The 14,479-nt window shown below is 50.5% G+C and overlaps 1 protein-coding gene across 1 annotated transcript in view; it reads right to left on the reverse strand.

The window, feature by feature from the left end:
- Positions 1 to 14,479, reverse strand: part of LOC145396373 (rhodanese domain-containing protein CG4456-like) — an 83,635-nt gene that overhangs the window by 15,624 nt on the left and 53,532 nt on the right. The window contains exons 3-4 of the mRNA XM_080269766.1: positions 11,132 to 11,251; positions 10,292 to 10,460 (exon numbers count right to left, since the gene is read on the reverse strand). Of these exons, the coding sequence (XP_080125892.1) occupies positions 10,292 to 10,460; positions 11,132 to 11,251 (289 nt within the window). The remainder of the gene's footprint in view (positions 1 to 10,291; positions 10,461 to 11,131; positions 11,252 to 14,479) is intronic.

Below are 14,479 nucleotides of genomic sequence, written 5' to 3' on the forward strand. Positions count from 1 at the left end.
TGAGAAGACCCACCTGTCGGGCCCCCGTGACAGCCGCTGCCGCAGTCCTCCCCTGTCGGCGCCCCTGCTCATAGGAGACCGCAGTCCGTCGCCTCTTCCGGCCCGCCCTAGGACACCCGGGCGAGACCTCACCACGCCCCCGCGACGCCGGGACCTGACCCAGAGGTTCCTAGCCCTCTTCGGCCCCAGTCCCAAGGGCCTTACACCGGAGCCCAGTCCGGAGACCCCCAGACGTGAGAGGACGCCCTAGCGAGTCGCCCCGTGCCCTCCCGGCTCGCCCTACCCTGACGACGCCCTCAGTCCGACCGGATCAACACCGAGGTAACCGTGTCTCTCTCCACGAGAAATACGAGTGATCCTGTAATAATCGTGAAGTAGATTAAGTGTGACTCCTTTCCTCTTAGAATAAAACTAGTGCAGTAATTTCATGTAATTTCCATTGGGGTAAACCAGGACATAATCCTCCGTTAAAGGGCGAGAATGTGGGTAGAGACCTCAAGTGAAAATACGTGCGAGTGTCATCCCGAAGTTTTCTAAAGACTTCTCTCTAGAGCCCGAAGAAAGACTAACACGTTATTGGAGTGCTATTGGCTAAGCTCTGAGTAATATAATGGAATAGAATACCGGGGAGATGTGTAATATATAAGTTGTGCCGACAGAAACCTAGTGTCACCAAAACAACGAGGACAGCAAGTAATAACTATATTCCCCTGCTCCGCACGCTATCCCTAAAAACTCTCTCCACTCCTCACCCCCGCTCTTAAAGTCCAAATAAGAACCAGAGTTAATTGTCAAAAAATTCTTGCCAACAGAAAACACCTAAACTCCCTTGCTAATATCGGGCCTCATTAAATATTACCATAACTTCCCCCTCGCCGTTCTAAGTCACTCTCCGTGTCTCCCTACTTCCCTCCTGGTTGATCACAAACCCCCCCCCCTTCTCCCCTCACGCGCTCCGCGCGCACGGGTATTTACTGTACTCCTAGTACTAAGATTTGTTGTATTGTCATTAATATCTAGGAAGCTAGTATCCTGCGAGATACACAATATTTTAGATAAGGTTTTTGTATTGCTCTATATTGTGATGTAATGTCTACTGAAATGTCTTGTGTCTGACTGAAATAATACACGTGTATGGTGTTGCCGAAGGTTTTTATGTCCTGCCTCTCTTCATTGCACTAGCTCCGGTCTCGAAAGAGGACCCCGCTCCGTGTTGAGTTGATTTGGAACGAGAAGTCGAGCCAAATTCAACTCAGCATTACACTGGTGGCCAGCGGTGGTTCTAGATCCGAGCGTAGAAGAGAGGTAAATAGGAAATATTTGGAAAAATGGCAACTAAACCGCACGTCCAGTTACCCAAGTTTGACCCTGACCAGTATGACATACACACATATCTTGCAATGGTTAAACCCTTACTAGATATTGGCTTCGATAATGACCAACAAAAAATTGCAGTCACACTACCACTACTGGGTAAAGTCGCAGCGAATATTGCTCCGAAAATTGTCCCAGAACTCACCTGGCAGAACTTTACCAAGTTCGCTGTCCAAGCCATCACCCCATCACTAGGGAAAGTGGTGGCTCTATCCAAATTGGATAGTTTTACTTACGACAGGGATTTAGATAATACCCTGTTACAGGCAAGACGCCTGGTTACTGCTACCTACCCGGAGGCAGATGAAGAAACCCGGGATCAACACACATTTAATACTCTGCTCAGAGAACTCCCAAGTGTTGTAAGACAACACTTCACTATCCATGATCCAACAGGAGACATGGATAAAGATATCAGTTTAATGAGGCGCCTTTTAGCCGTCCATGCCACCCCTCAACACATCGGCGAAATAAATCAATTCCCCGTTGACCTCATCACCATCAACCCGTGGGAATTTTCTCCGTGCTACCACGGATGTCCGATCCACGACATCCGTGAGCAGCTAGAAGCTGCCCAATGCAGCCAAATGACACGAGGGTGCTTACAAACCTCCCCACCTTACGCAAATTCCCCTAAGCCCCAGGGGAAGAAAAAACAAAAAGGGAAAAACAAAAAGCGCCCCCCTGCCCCCGCATCCCACCGTAATGGCGGGGGCCACCTCACCTCTCCCCCAGTCTACGACAGGGGAGAACGTTATCTTTCCTTTTGGCCCCCTCTCACTATCTCTTCTGTTCTACCTTCCCCTATTCCTGCCCCTAGTTCTAACCTTCCCACCCCACACACCACTATACTCCCGCAACACAAAACCGGCCTCCCTCTTCACAGGCCTCCTAGGACCCTCTCCACATCTTCCCCTAACCTACTTCCTAAAACCACCTCCCCCCGTCTACTGCCTTCCACCTCCCACCCCGCGCCACCCACCGCCATCACCTCACCACCACTACCGACCTCACAACCCCAACCCCCCCCTGCTCCCGCACCGCCTGTCACTTCCACATACGAGTGCGATGGTTCCTCCTCGTCATCCCCCTCCACCTCCCCTACCACCTCAGCCTCCACCGCCTCCACCACCCCCTGCACCACACCTGACATCTCACCCGCCACGCTTCGCTTACCCTCACCCCTTCCCTCCGCCGCCTCACCCTTTCCACCCAAGCCCACGTGCCCCGCCCACCCCGCCACCCCCGCAGGACAACCCACTACCACCGCCCTCTCCCCTCCACACCCACTCCGACGCTCTCACCTTCTTCCGCGTCCCCAACGCGCGCGACGGCCCGCGCTAACCGACCCCGCCCACCCCGCACGCCTGCTTCCCCACCCACACCCACCCACACCCACCCACACCCACCCTCAGAACCACCACCACCACCCCCTCCGGCCGACTCTTATGCCCACCCACCCGATACACACACACAGTCAAGCTACATCAGGCCCAAATCCCTCCTACCTGTACTCCCCAGAGACTCAACGCCGCATTACCGCGACACAAAACCCGGCCTTCGCCCACTCTGTCCGGCATTCCACCTCCAACCACACCGACAACCACACCAAGCAACATGAGGATTAAGCGAGCTGTATGGGCCCCTTCCTTTGCCAAGAACCACCGGCTCCGCGGACCCCACCACCTGTTAAAAATCCTCAAGCACACCACCACCCCCTCTGCCCTCTTCCTCACCTATGACCAAGCACAAGAGGAAAATTCTTATACTGCCGCCTGGCAGCACACACTCCGACACCTCCAGCCCGTCTACACCACCTCCAACACTCTAGCGTTCCACCTCCAGCCACAGGGACGTAACTTTTTTCAAGAACACGGTGGTGAAATGCGTGGCTTTAACAGACACACATACGGTACTCCAGAATATCCCGGAGAATACCATAATATCCCCGACAACAGGGCGAACCAGAAACAACGAAGTTCGCCCACGAGAATGCCGACATCCCCACTCGGACCCCACGGGGTAGCCGCCACTAGCCATCACCACTCCGGGCAACAACGACGCATGTCAGCCCGGGCCGTGCGCCCCTGTGACATTCAACCACCACGCCGCCGCCACGGTAGGTGAAAGACACTACCTTCGCGTGGCGGAATCACTGAGTTAGCTAGGGGTGGAGTCAGAAACTATACTCCAGGCAGCGCTCCTAAGGTAGAGACAATCTATGGTCGCTCTAATAGTGTCAAGGTAGAGACGATCTATGGTCGCTTCCATCAAAACCCGGTAGAGACGATCAATGGTCGCTCCCATAAAAACAAGGTAGAGACGATCTATGGTCGCTCACATAAAAATCAGATAGAGACGATCAATGGTCGCTCCCTGAAAGCTCAGGTAGAGACGATCGACGGTCGCTCCCTCAGCACTCCGGTAGAGACGATCAATGGTCGCTCCCATAAAAAAAAGACAGAGACGATCTATGGTCGCTCACATAAAAATCAGGAAGAGACGATCAATGGTCGCTCCCTGAAGCTCAGGTAGAGACGATCAATGGTCGCTCCCTCAGCACTCCGGTAGAGACGATCAATGGTCGCTCCCATAAAAACAAGGTAGAGACGATCTATGGTCGCTCGCATAAAAATCAGGTAGAGACGATCAATGGTCGCTCCCTGAAAGCTCAGGTAGAGACGATCCACAGTCGCTCCCTCAGCACTCCGGTAGAGACGATCGATGGTCGCTCCCAGGGTATGGTAAGGAGGAAAGACCTCCCTGTTTCCCCCGGTCTCTGTTCCCTGCGCGAGGCCCTTGAGAAGACCCACCTGTCGGGCCCCCGTGACAGCCGCTGCCGCAGTCCTCCCCTGTCGGCGCCCCTGCTCATAGGAGACCGCAGTCCGTCACCTCTTCCGGCCCGCCCTAGGACACCCGGGCGAGACCTCACCACGCCCCCGCGACGCCGGGACCTGACCCAGAGGTTCCTAGCCCTCTTCGGCCCCAGTCCCAAGGGCCTTACACCGGAGCCCAGTCCGGAGACCCCCGGACGTGAGAGGACGCCCTAGCGAGTCACCCCGTGCCCTCCCGGCTCGCCCTACCCTGACGACGCCCTCAGTCCGACCGGATCAACACCGAGGTAACCGTGTCTCTCTCCACGAGAAATACGAGTGATCCTGTAATAATCGTGAAGTAGGTTAAGTGTGACTCCTTTCCTCTTAGAATAAGACTAGTGCAGTAATTTCATGTAATTTCCATTGGGGTAAACCAGGACATAATCCTCCGTTAAAGGGCGAGAATGTGGGTAGAGACCTCAAGTGAAAATACGTGCGAGTGTCATCCCGAAGTTTTCTAAAGACTTCTCTCTAGAGCCCGAAGAAAGACTAACACATTATTGGAGTGCTATTGGCTAAGCTCTGAGTAATATAGTGGAATAGAATACCGGGGAGATGTGTAATATATAAGTTGTGCCGACAGAAACCTAGTGTCACCAAAACAACGAGGACAGCAAGTAATAACTATATTCCCCTGCTCCGCACGCTATCCCTAAAAACTCTCTCCACTCCTCACCCCCGCTCTTAAAGTCCAAATAAGAACCAGAGTTAATTGTCAAAGAATTCTTGCCAACAGAAAACACCTAAACTCCCTTGCTAATATCGGGCCTCATTAAATATTACCATAACTTCCCCCTCGCCGTTCTAAGTCACTCTCCGTGTCTCCCTACTTCCCCCCCTCCTGGTTGATCACAAACCCCCCCCCCTTCTCCCCTCACGCGCTCCGCGCGCACGGGTATTTACTGTACTCCTAGTACTAAGATTTGTTGTATTGTCATTAATATCTAGGAAGCTAGTATCCTGCGAGATACACAATATTTTAGATAAGGTTTTTGTATTGCTCTATATTGTGATGTAATGTCTACTGAAATGTCTTGTGTCTGACTGAAATAATACACGTGTATGGTGTTGCCGAAGGTTTTTATGTCCTGCCTCTCTTCATTGCACTAGCTCCGGTCTCGAAAGAGGACCCCGCTCCGTGTTGAGTTGATTTGGAACGAGAAGTCGAGCCAAATTCAACTCAGCATTACAATCAATATATTTATTATTAATTAATCAATACTTTAATAACTATATTTCAGGGGGATCCATCAAAGTCTATGTTCAGTAGTGTAGGCTTTAGATATTATTTATTAGTTGCACCTTTAGTCAATAATTAACTTGTTTCTTCCTCGCTGTAGTCGCCCTTGAATTATCTTCTAGCGTCACCCATAGCTGTCTTCATTTATGACGGCAAATTGTCTTGGTCTTGTTGTGATGGCGAACTGACTTGACGGCAAATTGTCCCGAAACCACTCGGCATCGGAATATTGCCTTGTATTTACGTATTTGTATGTTGAGGTTTTGCTGAGAAGTACTGTATTTGTAAGTTATAACATTAAATAAACCTTCTAACCAGTTAAAGTGCTTCATATTGATTACCAATGGCAGATAACAGCACAACACCACATTTGGGGGGCCTAGGGAGCAAAATAAGGAGTAGTTAAAACTTAGGCAGTTTCGCGCCGAACGTGCCACATCAGGAACGAAACCCACGCATTGGGGGTGAGCTTGCTGTACATAATAACGTTCGTGGACACCTACTCCAAGTTCCTGATTGCCTGCCCGGTGAAGGAACACCATGCCCTCACCATCACAGACGCACTGGTTCACAACGTATTTCCCTACTTTGGCATTCCCCAGGCTCTCCACTTCAACAACGCCCTGGAGATTACAAGCAAACCTGGATCAAACTCTCCACCCTATTCAGCTATGAAATCTCCCACTCCTCGCCGTATTGGTCACAGGGAAATGGCATCTGCAAACGGAGTCACCGCACCCTACTCTACCAGGTGCGGACCAGAATACAAGAAACCCAAAATGATGACTGGCCGGCACACGTCAAGATCGTGCAATGGGGCATTAACTCCTGCCACCGCAAAGATGGCATCGCACTACACGAGCGAGTATTCGGCGAGGCACCCCTACTCCTATCCCTCTGCCACCACTTACAATCACCCACTACCCCCCACACCTCCGACCCCCTTCAACACCTCAAACGTAAACTCCATCACCTCCAAAACACCCAAGACCTAAAACCCGACACCTTTGCAGCTAACCCCTACAAACCAGGCGAATCCGTCATGGTGGCCACGCTGCTGACACCAAATAAACTAGCTCCACGCTACACCGGCCCCTACACAATTGTAAAGATTTCCAACCCATACCAAGTCCTTATTCAGTACCATAACATCTCATGCACCTACCGGAACCGCCACGTGCGCCGCTTTCATGCACCTCCAACACCACCACCTCGCCACCCTCACCTGCCTAATGCACGCCCCACTCCTCCACCTGAGCCCGTTGACTTATACTCCTGCTACCTCTCCCCTTCTCTATCCTCACCCAGCACCCCTGCCACCATCACTACCCCTACTCCAGACTCCTCCCCTTCCCCCCACACCCCCTGCTCACCTCTAACGACCTCACCGCACTTCTCCTCCACCACACCGCCACCACCAAACCCAACACCACATGGCCGTCTAACTCCCTCATGCCATCACTGCCACACGCTCCTCACTCCACCTCATCCCCTGCTCCCATTAGTCACCCCAACTCCCTGTCCCCCACCCCCACCCCATCACCACCTACAGCCACAACTCCACCAACCCACTCATCAGCCGTCCACTCTGCCCACACGCCACCCCCGGCCACGTCACCTCCCAAACCCGACACTGCCGCTCCTCCACCACCTGCCTGGCCCACCTCCTCACACCCATCACCATCGCCCCCTATCAGCACACTCGCTACAACACCCCTCACGTCCCACACCAGTACTAACCACTACCTGGACTAGATCAGGCCACCTAGCCTGTCCTCCACCCAGATATGCCCAAACACCCTCCCCACCTTCCACCCCAACCCCTAATACCTCCCCCCTCACCCTCAAAATACAACACACCACATGGAACATCCCAGTGGCCTGCCCCACTAAGCTACTTAGGCCGACCCCTCCACGACCTCGTAAAAGCAAGGCAACCTCACCTATCTCCAGTCTGCAGCCAGACACCACAAATCATGTACCACAATCTCTGCCACCCGAGATGAAAATGAAGCACGTCATTTGGACTCCAGCCGCAGGATGCAAGCGACGCCTCAAAGGCACAACCCAACTCCTCCACCTCCTCCAGCAGACGCACCTACCATCAACACACACCATCGTGCATTGTCCACACCAGCGCCAAATCAATCCACACTCCACTGGGCAAATCTACTCCGCCACTTCACACCTGCCCATTGCACCCCCACCGCCGATGTTTACCATCTCCAGTCATGAGGATGTGACTTCCATCCCTGTGATGGTGGTGAAATACCCACCCGGTGGAGCGATCCCGACACCACCATCCCAGGAGGAGGACATGGGGAGGTAGCCCCCACCCCAAGAGGAGGCAATGGGGAGACACACCGGCGTTCTGTGCCACAGCGGCATATATCCCCCGTGACCCGACGCCACTCTTCCATGCAGCCGGACCACCAGGAGGTTCCTCAATCGAGTGCATTACCCTCTGACAGAGAGAGCACTCGTTAGAATTGGGGTGGGACTTACCCTAGGAAAGTCTCAAGTAGGCCCTCGGACGCAGAGTCCACCGGACCTGCCTTCACAAGAGGGAGAGCCGCAGCGAGTGCTCACAGTCCTACTACACGCCAGGGAAGCAGCGGTGCAGTAGTATCCACCAGATCTACTGTAGGAGGAGAGTCCACTGGATCTCCTCCTTCTGTCACCCACCTCTGGGAGCAGGCATCTCAGACCGTCACCTCAACGACCATCACCTGTGCTCCCCAGGAGGGCAGTGGGCCCCATGGTAGTATCCACCAGATCTGCCACCGGGGTAGAGACCACTGGTCATCCCCCAGCTGCACCTTCCCCTGACAGCAAGAAGGCAGCAGAGTCCACCGGACCTGCCACAGAAGACAGAAGACCCGCTGGGACCTCTCCTCTGTTGTCCCCAGGACGAATGGTCCCCCAGCAGTGTCCCCTGGACCTGTCAGCCCAAGGGAGTGTCCTCCAGATCTCTCTCGACCACTACCCCGGGAGGGAGCCTGGGCAGTGTCCCCCGGACCTGCCAGGCAGAAGGAGTGTCCTCCGGACCCCCTTCCTCCGGTGTGGAGTTTCGGCAGGGATTGTCAGGCCCGCCAGGCTGAGGAACAGGCCACCGGTCGTTCCTCCTCTGTGACTCCCAAGGCTCCCTACAAGGGAACCATCCCTGGCTCAGCCCACTCCTCCTGTGGCCAAGCAAGATGCCCCTCACGCCTCCCCTCCCCCATGGAGAGTGGAGACTGCTCCCCAACAGGGCCCCCATCAAAGAGTACCTGGGACGGGACCACCCTGAGGCCAGGCATCCTATCTCTGCAGCCTTAGCCCCCAACGCCCTCAGTAGCTGATGGACTCCCCCAGGGCGAGAGGCCGCAGTCCACCCCTGACGGCCTCCTCCAGACGAGACCACAGCCCTCGGATGACGGTGGGCACCTTGCAGCGCAGCCCCCGATGCCCCAAGCAGCTGACGGACTCCCCCGGGTGAGCGGCCGCAGTCAACCCCTGACGGCTTCATCCTCCAGGCGAGACCACAGCCCCCAGACAGCAAAGGGCGCCCAGCAGCCGGCCCCGGGTCTGGGCCAGTCGAGATCCGCCCCCAGGACTCCCACCTCAGCTAAGGGCAGGTGCCATGCCACCCGCCTCCTAGCCCTGTTTGGCCTCAGCCCAGAGGGCCATCACACTCCCAGGGCCCCCACCTGGAAAGGGTCGCCCATCACTCTGCCCTTCAGCTCGACCCGGACCCCTGACCACGCCGTACAAGACTTGTGCTGGGAGCACACCCCAGACAGTCCTCCTCCCACACCAAGCCGCCACCTACGGCTACCTGTGCCATAGCCCTGGGCGTGCCCCTTGTGCCCACCAACGATTTCCAGTGCTACAGACCCAGTGTGCGAACCCCTCCCCCTCACCCAGAGTGTCACGTCCCTGTGTGTCCTAGATCGTACCAAACCCTCGTGTGATTCCCGTGTACATTCCCTTGTGTGTCCCCCTCCCCCCCGTTGTGTGTGACCCTCTGTCCCACAGGCAATACTCACATTTCTCTGCGTAATATCTCTGGCCCCTCACATGTGTACTGTGATCCTTGTGCCATACGACTGGTGACATACAGTATCCTAGTGCAGTGGAATATCCATCCCCCTCCCCCCGAGATACGCATACATCTATATAAAACACCCATGTGATATATCTGATCTAGAGTATATTTCAGTGTGACAAACCGTAACTGGTTTGTCAAGCATGTTGTTCCTTCTCTGTGCAATACATACCTGACCTGGCTCTGTGTTCTATTTATCGTGATATATAGTGTCTTGTGTTATATTGCGTTCATGTCACATATGTGTCGGATGTTATATTGCATTCATGCCACATACGTGTATTATGTTGTGATATACAGTGTTGTGTGTTATATTGCGTTCATGCCACATATGTATGTTGTATTGTGACATATAGTGTCGTGTGTTATATTGTGCTCATGCCACGTATATATGTGTACTCTATTGTGCTATATAGTGTAATTGTGTTTTAGATTATACTGTGTCATATAGTGCACTTATATTTTATATAGGATTGTCCATGAACTAGTGTGTGAACAGTTGTACTCTGTTTGTAAGGCAATATACGTGTAGATCTGATTAGCTTTTGTTTGAGCCTTATCCCTTGTCTGCATACTCTAGCCAGGTCCAGAATAAAAGAACCTGAGGCTCGCGCCGTATCTGAACCCAAGAAGTTGGGCGCAGATTACGCTGCATAACACAAATAATTTTATGTCATGTTATGGCAGACAGAGTGTAAGATAGGGTGGTCTAACCTTATGCTGCAGTATCCGTATGGTTGGAGTTGTTGCCAAGCTTCGGTGGCTCGCACGCCAGACTTGCAAGACAACACCACATTATGGTCTTCTGGCCGAGGCTTGGCAAACCCATGCTCAGCCTCAAACTCTCTGTCACTGAGCTTTACTATGTCATCAATCTGTCCCACTGTGAAACAACACCATGTAAAAAATTATGGGTATCAACATTAAAACATATTGGTTCACAGTACTTGCTCAAATCTAAGTAAAACTATCTGGCATTTCCTGGATAAGAATATTAAAGAGTTGTCCCTACCATGAAAGAGTCAGTATATCAATATCGATACTCAAAACTCATGTGATTGACTCTCAGTTGAACGTAATTGTCTTACTTTAGCTGAAACAGAATATTGTTTTGGTAACATGGTAGTGATGGTGACTGTCACCCACCCATCTGCTTTAGTGCTATAATATTCATCATATTATTACATTACTGTTATTATAATCCAATCCTCCATCATGCTATCTGGAGTATATGGGCCCTGGGTTAGCCTATTTAATCCAAATATTAAAGGTTAGTGATCAACTTCTTGCTTCTGAGTGTCATTATATTGACAATAAACCTCAGCCATAACTAAGATTTAATCCTTGTGTGAAACATCCAGGTGGAATGTCTTAACCTACCAGGCCACCAGGTGTTCACTTGGTGTTCAAGATTCTCCTCCCTCACATAGTAAATAATATTCTGAGTGATAGGCCTACTATTTGGCTTGTCATTCAATGCAGAGTCACCTTAAAGTTGCACTACATGAAGCATGTGGACAAATAAAAACAACACAAGACCAAATAATGACATACAAGGTAGGTTAACGCTGGTGGGTATCCGCCCATACTCCTGCAGCTCCTCTGGCTCCCTCACATCCACCAGCAACACAGAGTTGGTTTCCACCTTAGCATAGAGTTCGCCAAATTCAATACCTGTAGAAAGAATGCCCGTTGGTATTTATTAGTATTTAGCTCAGAGTACTGAATTCTGCTGCTCACTGGTACAAGGTCTGATGGGTTCCTTTGATTTAGCCTCTCCTCTTCCTTCTCGGATCTAGTATTACTCCATTTCTCACCATTCTTTGGTTCCTTCCTACATTTACTACAGCAATATTTTTCACTGTAATTTGTCTATGAGGATGAAATCTTTTTTCTTCTTTCTTTTACCATGTGGTTCCTTCCAAGTCCAATTACTACTATGTTTCTCTGAAAGGTAGTATTAATCAACCTCAGATTGTTCTTTTCTGCATATGCTGATCATTCCACTCATTTCTCGCATTCCAGACACTTATTTCAGTGTCCTACTGCAGTCTTACCTACCTTTTTCTTGCCTACTTTTGCATTTATGTTTCCCCAACACAGTATGTAGCTTACAGTGTTTTATATTTAATATGTCTTCCTCCGCATCTTCATAAAATTTTTCAGTTAATGGTGGCACAACTTATTTTGTTGGAGTATCCCGTTCACTAGATCTCTACGTGTAATAAATTGTATAGCAGGGGTGGGGAACGTCCGGCCTCCGGGGCGTATAAGGCCCGCAAGACCATTTGATCAGGCCTGCAAGGCAATTCGTAAATGCAATTTCATAAACTCATGAATGAATATATATATATATATATATATATATATTGCCAGACGCCTCAATCCCGTTTGGGGTGGCCACAAACAAATAGCCTCCAAGTCGCCCTGTCCCCCGCCATTTCACTGCCCTGCTCCCAACTCACACCCCCCTCTCTCATATACCTCTCCACCCCATCCCTCCATCTCATCCTCGGCCTCCCCCTCCCTCTTCCCACCTCCACCTCACTCACATACACTCTCTTCGTCAGTCTTTCACCCTCCATCTTCTCCACATGGCCAAACCACCTCAGTGTGTTCCTCATAACACTTCCTATCACATCCACATCCACACCACAACGCTCCTTTATATCCTCATTCGTCAGCCTGTCTGTCCATGTGACTCCACAGGCTCCTCTTAAATAACTCATTTCCACTGCTCTCACTCTTGACTTGTGTCCTTCCAACAATGTCCAAGCTTCACTTCCGTACGTTAGAGTTGGTATCACAATACTGTCATGTAGTAACTTTTTCACTTCCATGCTCACTTCCCTGTTTCTTATCACTGCTTTCAAGGAACCAGCAACCTTTCTTCCCTGCTGTACCCTTTCAAGCACTTCACCCTCGAAACCTCCATCCTTACTCATCACACTACCCAAATACTTAAACGTACTCACATTTTTCAATTCCTCACCATCCAGCCTCGCTGTACATTCACTGACTTCACATCTCTCAAAGACCATCACTTTACTCTTCCCTACATTCACCTTTAGGTTCCGTTTCTTACACACTCTCCCAAACTCATCCACCAAGCCTTGCAGCTCCCCTTCGTCTTCACTCAACAACACAGTATCATCTGCAAACAACAGTACAGGGAGTTTCCAAACACTATCCTCTCTCACCAGGGCCACTCCAACATCTACTACCCTACCTTGTACCTCTTTTATTACCCCATCCATGTACAGATTGAACAACCATGGAGACATGACACATCCCTGTTTCAAACCAACTTTCAAAGAGAAAAATTCACTTAGTTCACCATCCACACGCACTGCAGCCTTCGCACCATCGTACATACTCTTCACAGCATTCAACAACTTCCCATCTACTCCATATATTCTTAACACTTTCCACAATCCTTGTCTATCCACCCTGTCATATGCTTTCTCCAAATCCATGAAAGCCGCATACAACTTCTTTCCCTTCTCTAGAAACTTTTCCACTAAAGATCTAAGAATGAATATCTGATCTACACAACCTCTTCCCTTCCTAAAGCCTCCCTGTTCTTCTCCAACTAATTTCTCTGTTCTTTCTCTAACTCTGTCTATAAGTATCCTACCATACACTTTTCCTATATATACTAAGAAGATAAATGCCCCTATGATTACCACACACTTCTTTTTCCCCTTTTCCTTTGTACAAGGGAATAATTATACCTGACTTCCAATCCTCCGGGACTCTACCTTCCTCCCAGGCCAATCTGCACATCTTCCACATCCATTCTACTACTATCTCTCCCCCATGCTTCAGCATTTCACCACACACTCCATCAATTCCTGGGGCTTTCCCCGATTTAACTTTCTTCATTGATTCCACAACTTCTATCCTACTGATTTCTTCCTGTCTTCTCACCTCCCTCCTTCTCCCAGCCATTCCCCAGCCACTTATACTCGCATTACTTCCATCCTCTACGTTCAACAATTCCTTAAAGTGTTCTCTCCATCTGCTCACTTTTTCTCCCTTCTCCACTAGTAATCTACCATTTTTATCTTTCACTCCCCTGCTAACTCCACTTCCACCCTGTCTTGCTCTTTTCACTTCTCTCCAGAACATTTTCTTACAGTCCCTCCACTTTACACTCAAATTCCTTCCAAATTCCTCATCCACTCTCTTCTTACTCTCTCTTACTAATCTTTTCACCTCTCTCTTCCTTTCCACATATAACTCTCTCTTCCGCCTCTCAACTTCTTCCACGCCCCTATTTCTCATCCATTCATTGTATGCTTTCTTCTTTTGTGCCACAGCCTGTTTCACCTCTTCAGTCCACCACGCTGTTCCTTGCACCCCCCTCCGTCTTCTCTTCCTTCCACACACCACATCACATGCTGCACATATTTCTTCTGTAAATATCTTACACACACCTTCCAAGTCTCCCATCTGCTCCAATTCATATTTGCCCAATCGTTCCTCCACTTCTCTCTTATACTCTGCCTTTTTCTCATCCTCTTGTAACCTTTCCACTCTCCTTGCAACTACTCCTTCCTCTCGTCTTTCTCTTCTTCTATTCCTCCATCTTGCATCCTACTTCTGGCCACCACCAAGTAGTGGTCAGAAAGTCCACTCCCCCAACCTCTATACACTCTTGCATCCTTTACACATCTTCGCATCCTTTCATCCACACACACATAATCAATCATTGCCTTCCTTTCATTCAGTTCACCACCCACCCTTCTCATCACTCGCCATGTATACCTGTGGATCATTTTATGCCTGAAGAGGGTATTGGCTATCACCATCCCCCTCCCAGCACAAATGTCCACTAACGCACTCCCATTCTCATCTATCTCAGCAGGCACACCCCACTCACCAACTATTCCATCCACC

Source organism: Coenobita brevimanus, chromosome 37, assembly GCF_032717465.1.
Source record: "Coenobita brevimanus isolate Jiangsu-jjx chromosome 37, ASM3271746v2, whole genome shotgun sequence".
In the NCBI taxonomy this organism is placed as follows: Eukaryota; Metazoa; Arthropoda; class Malacostraca; order Decapoda; family Coenobitidae; genus Coenobita; species Coenobita brevimanus.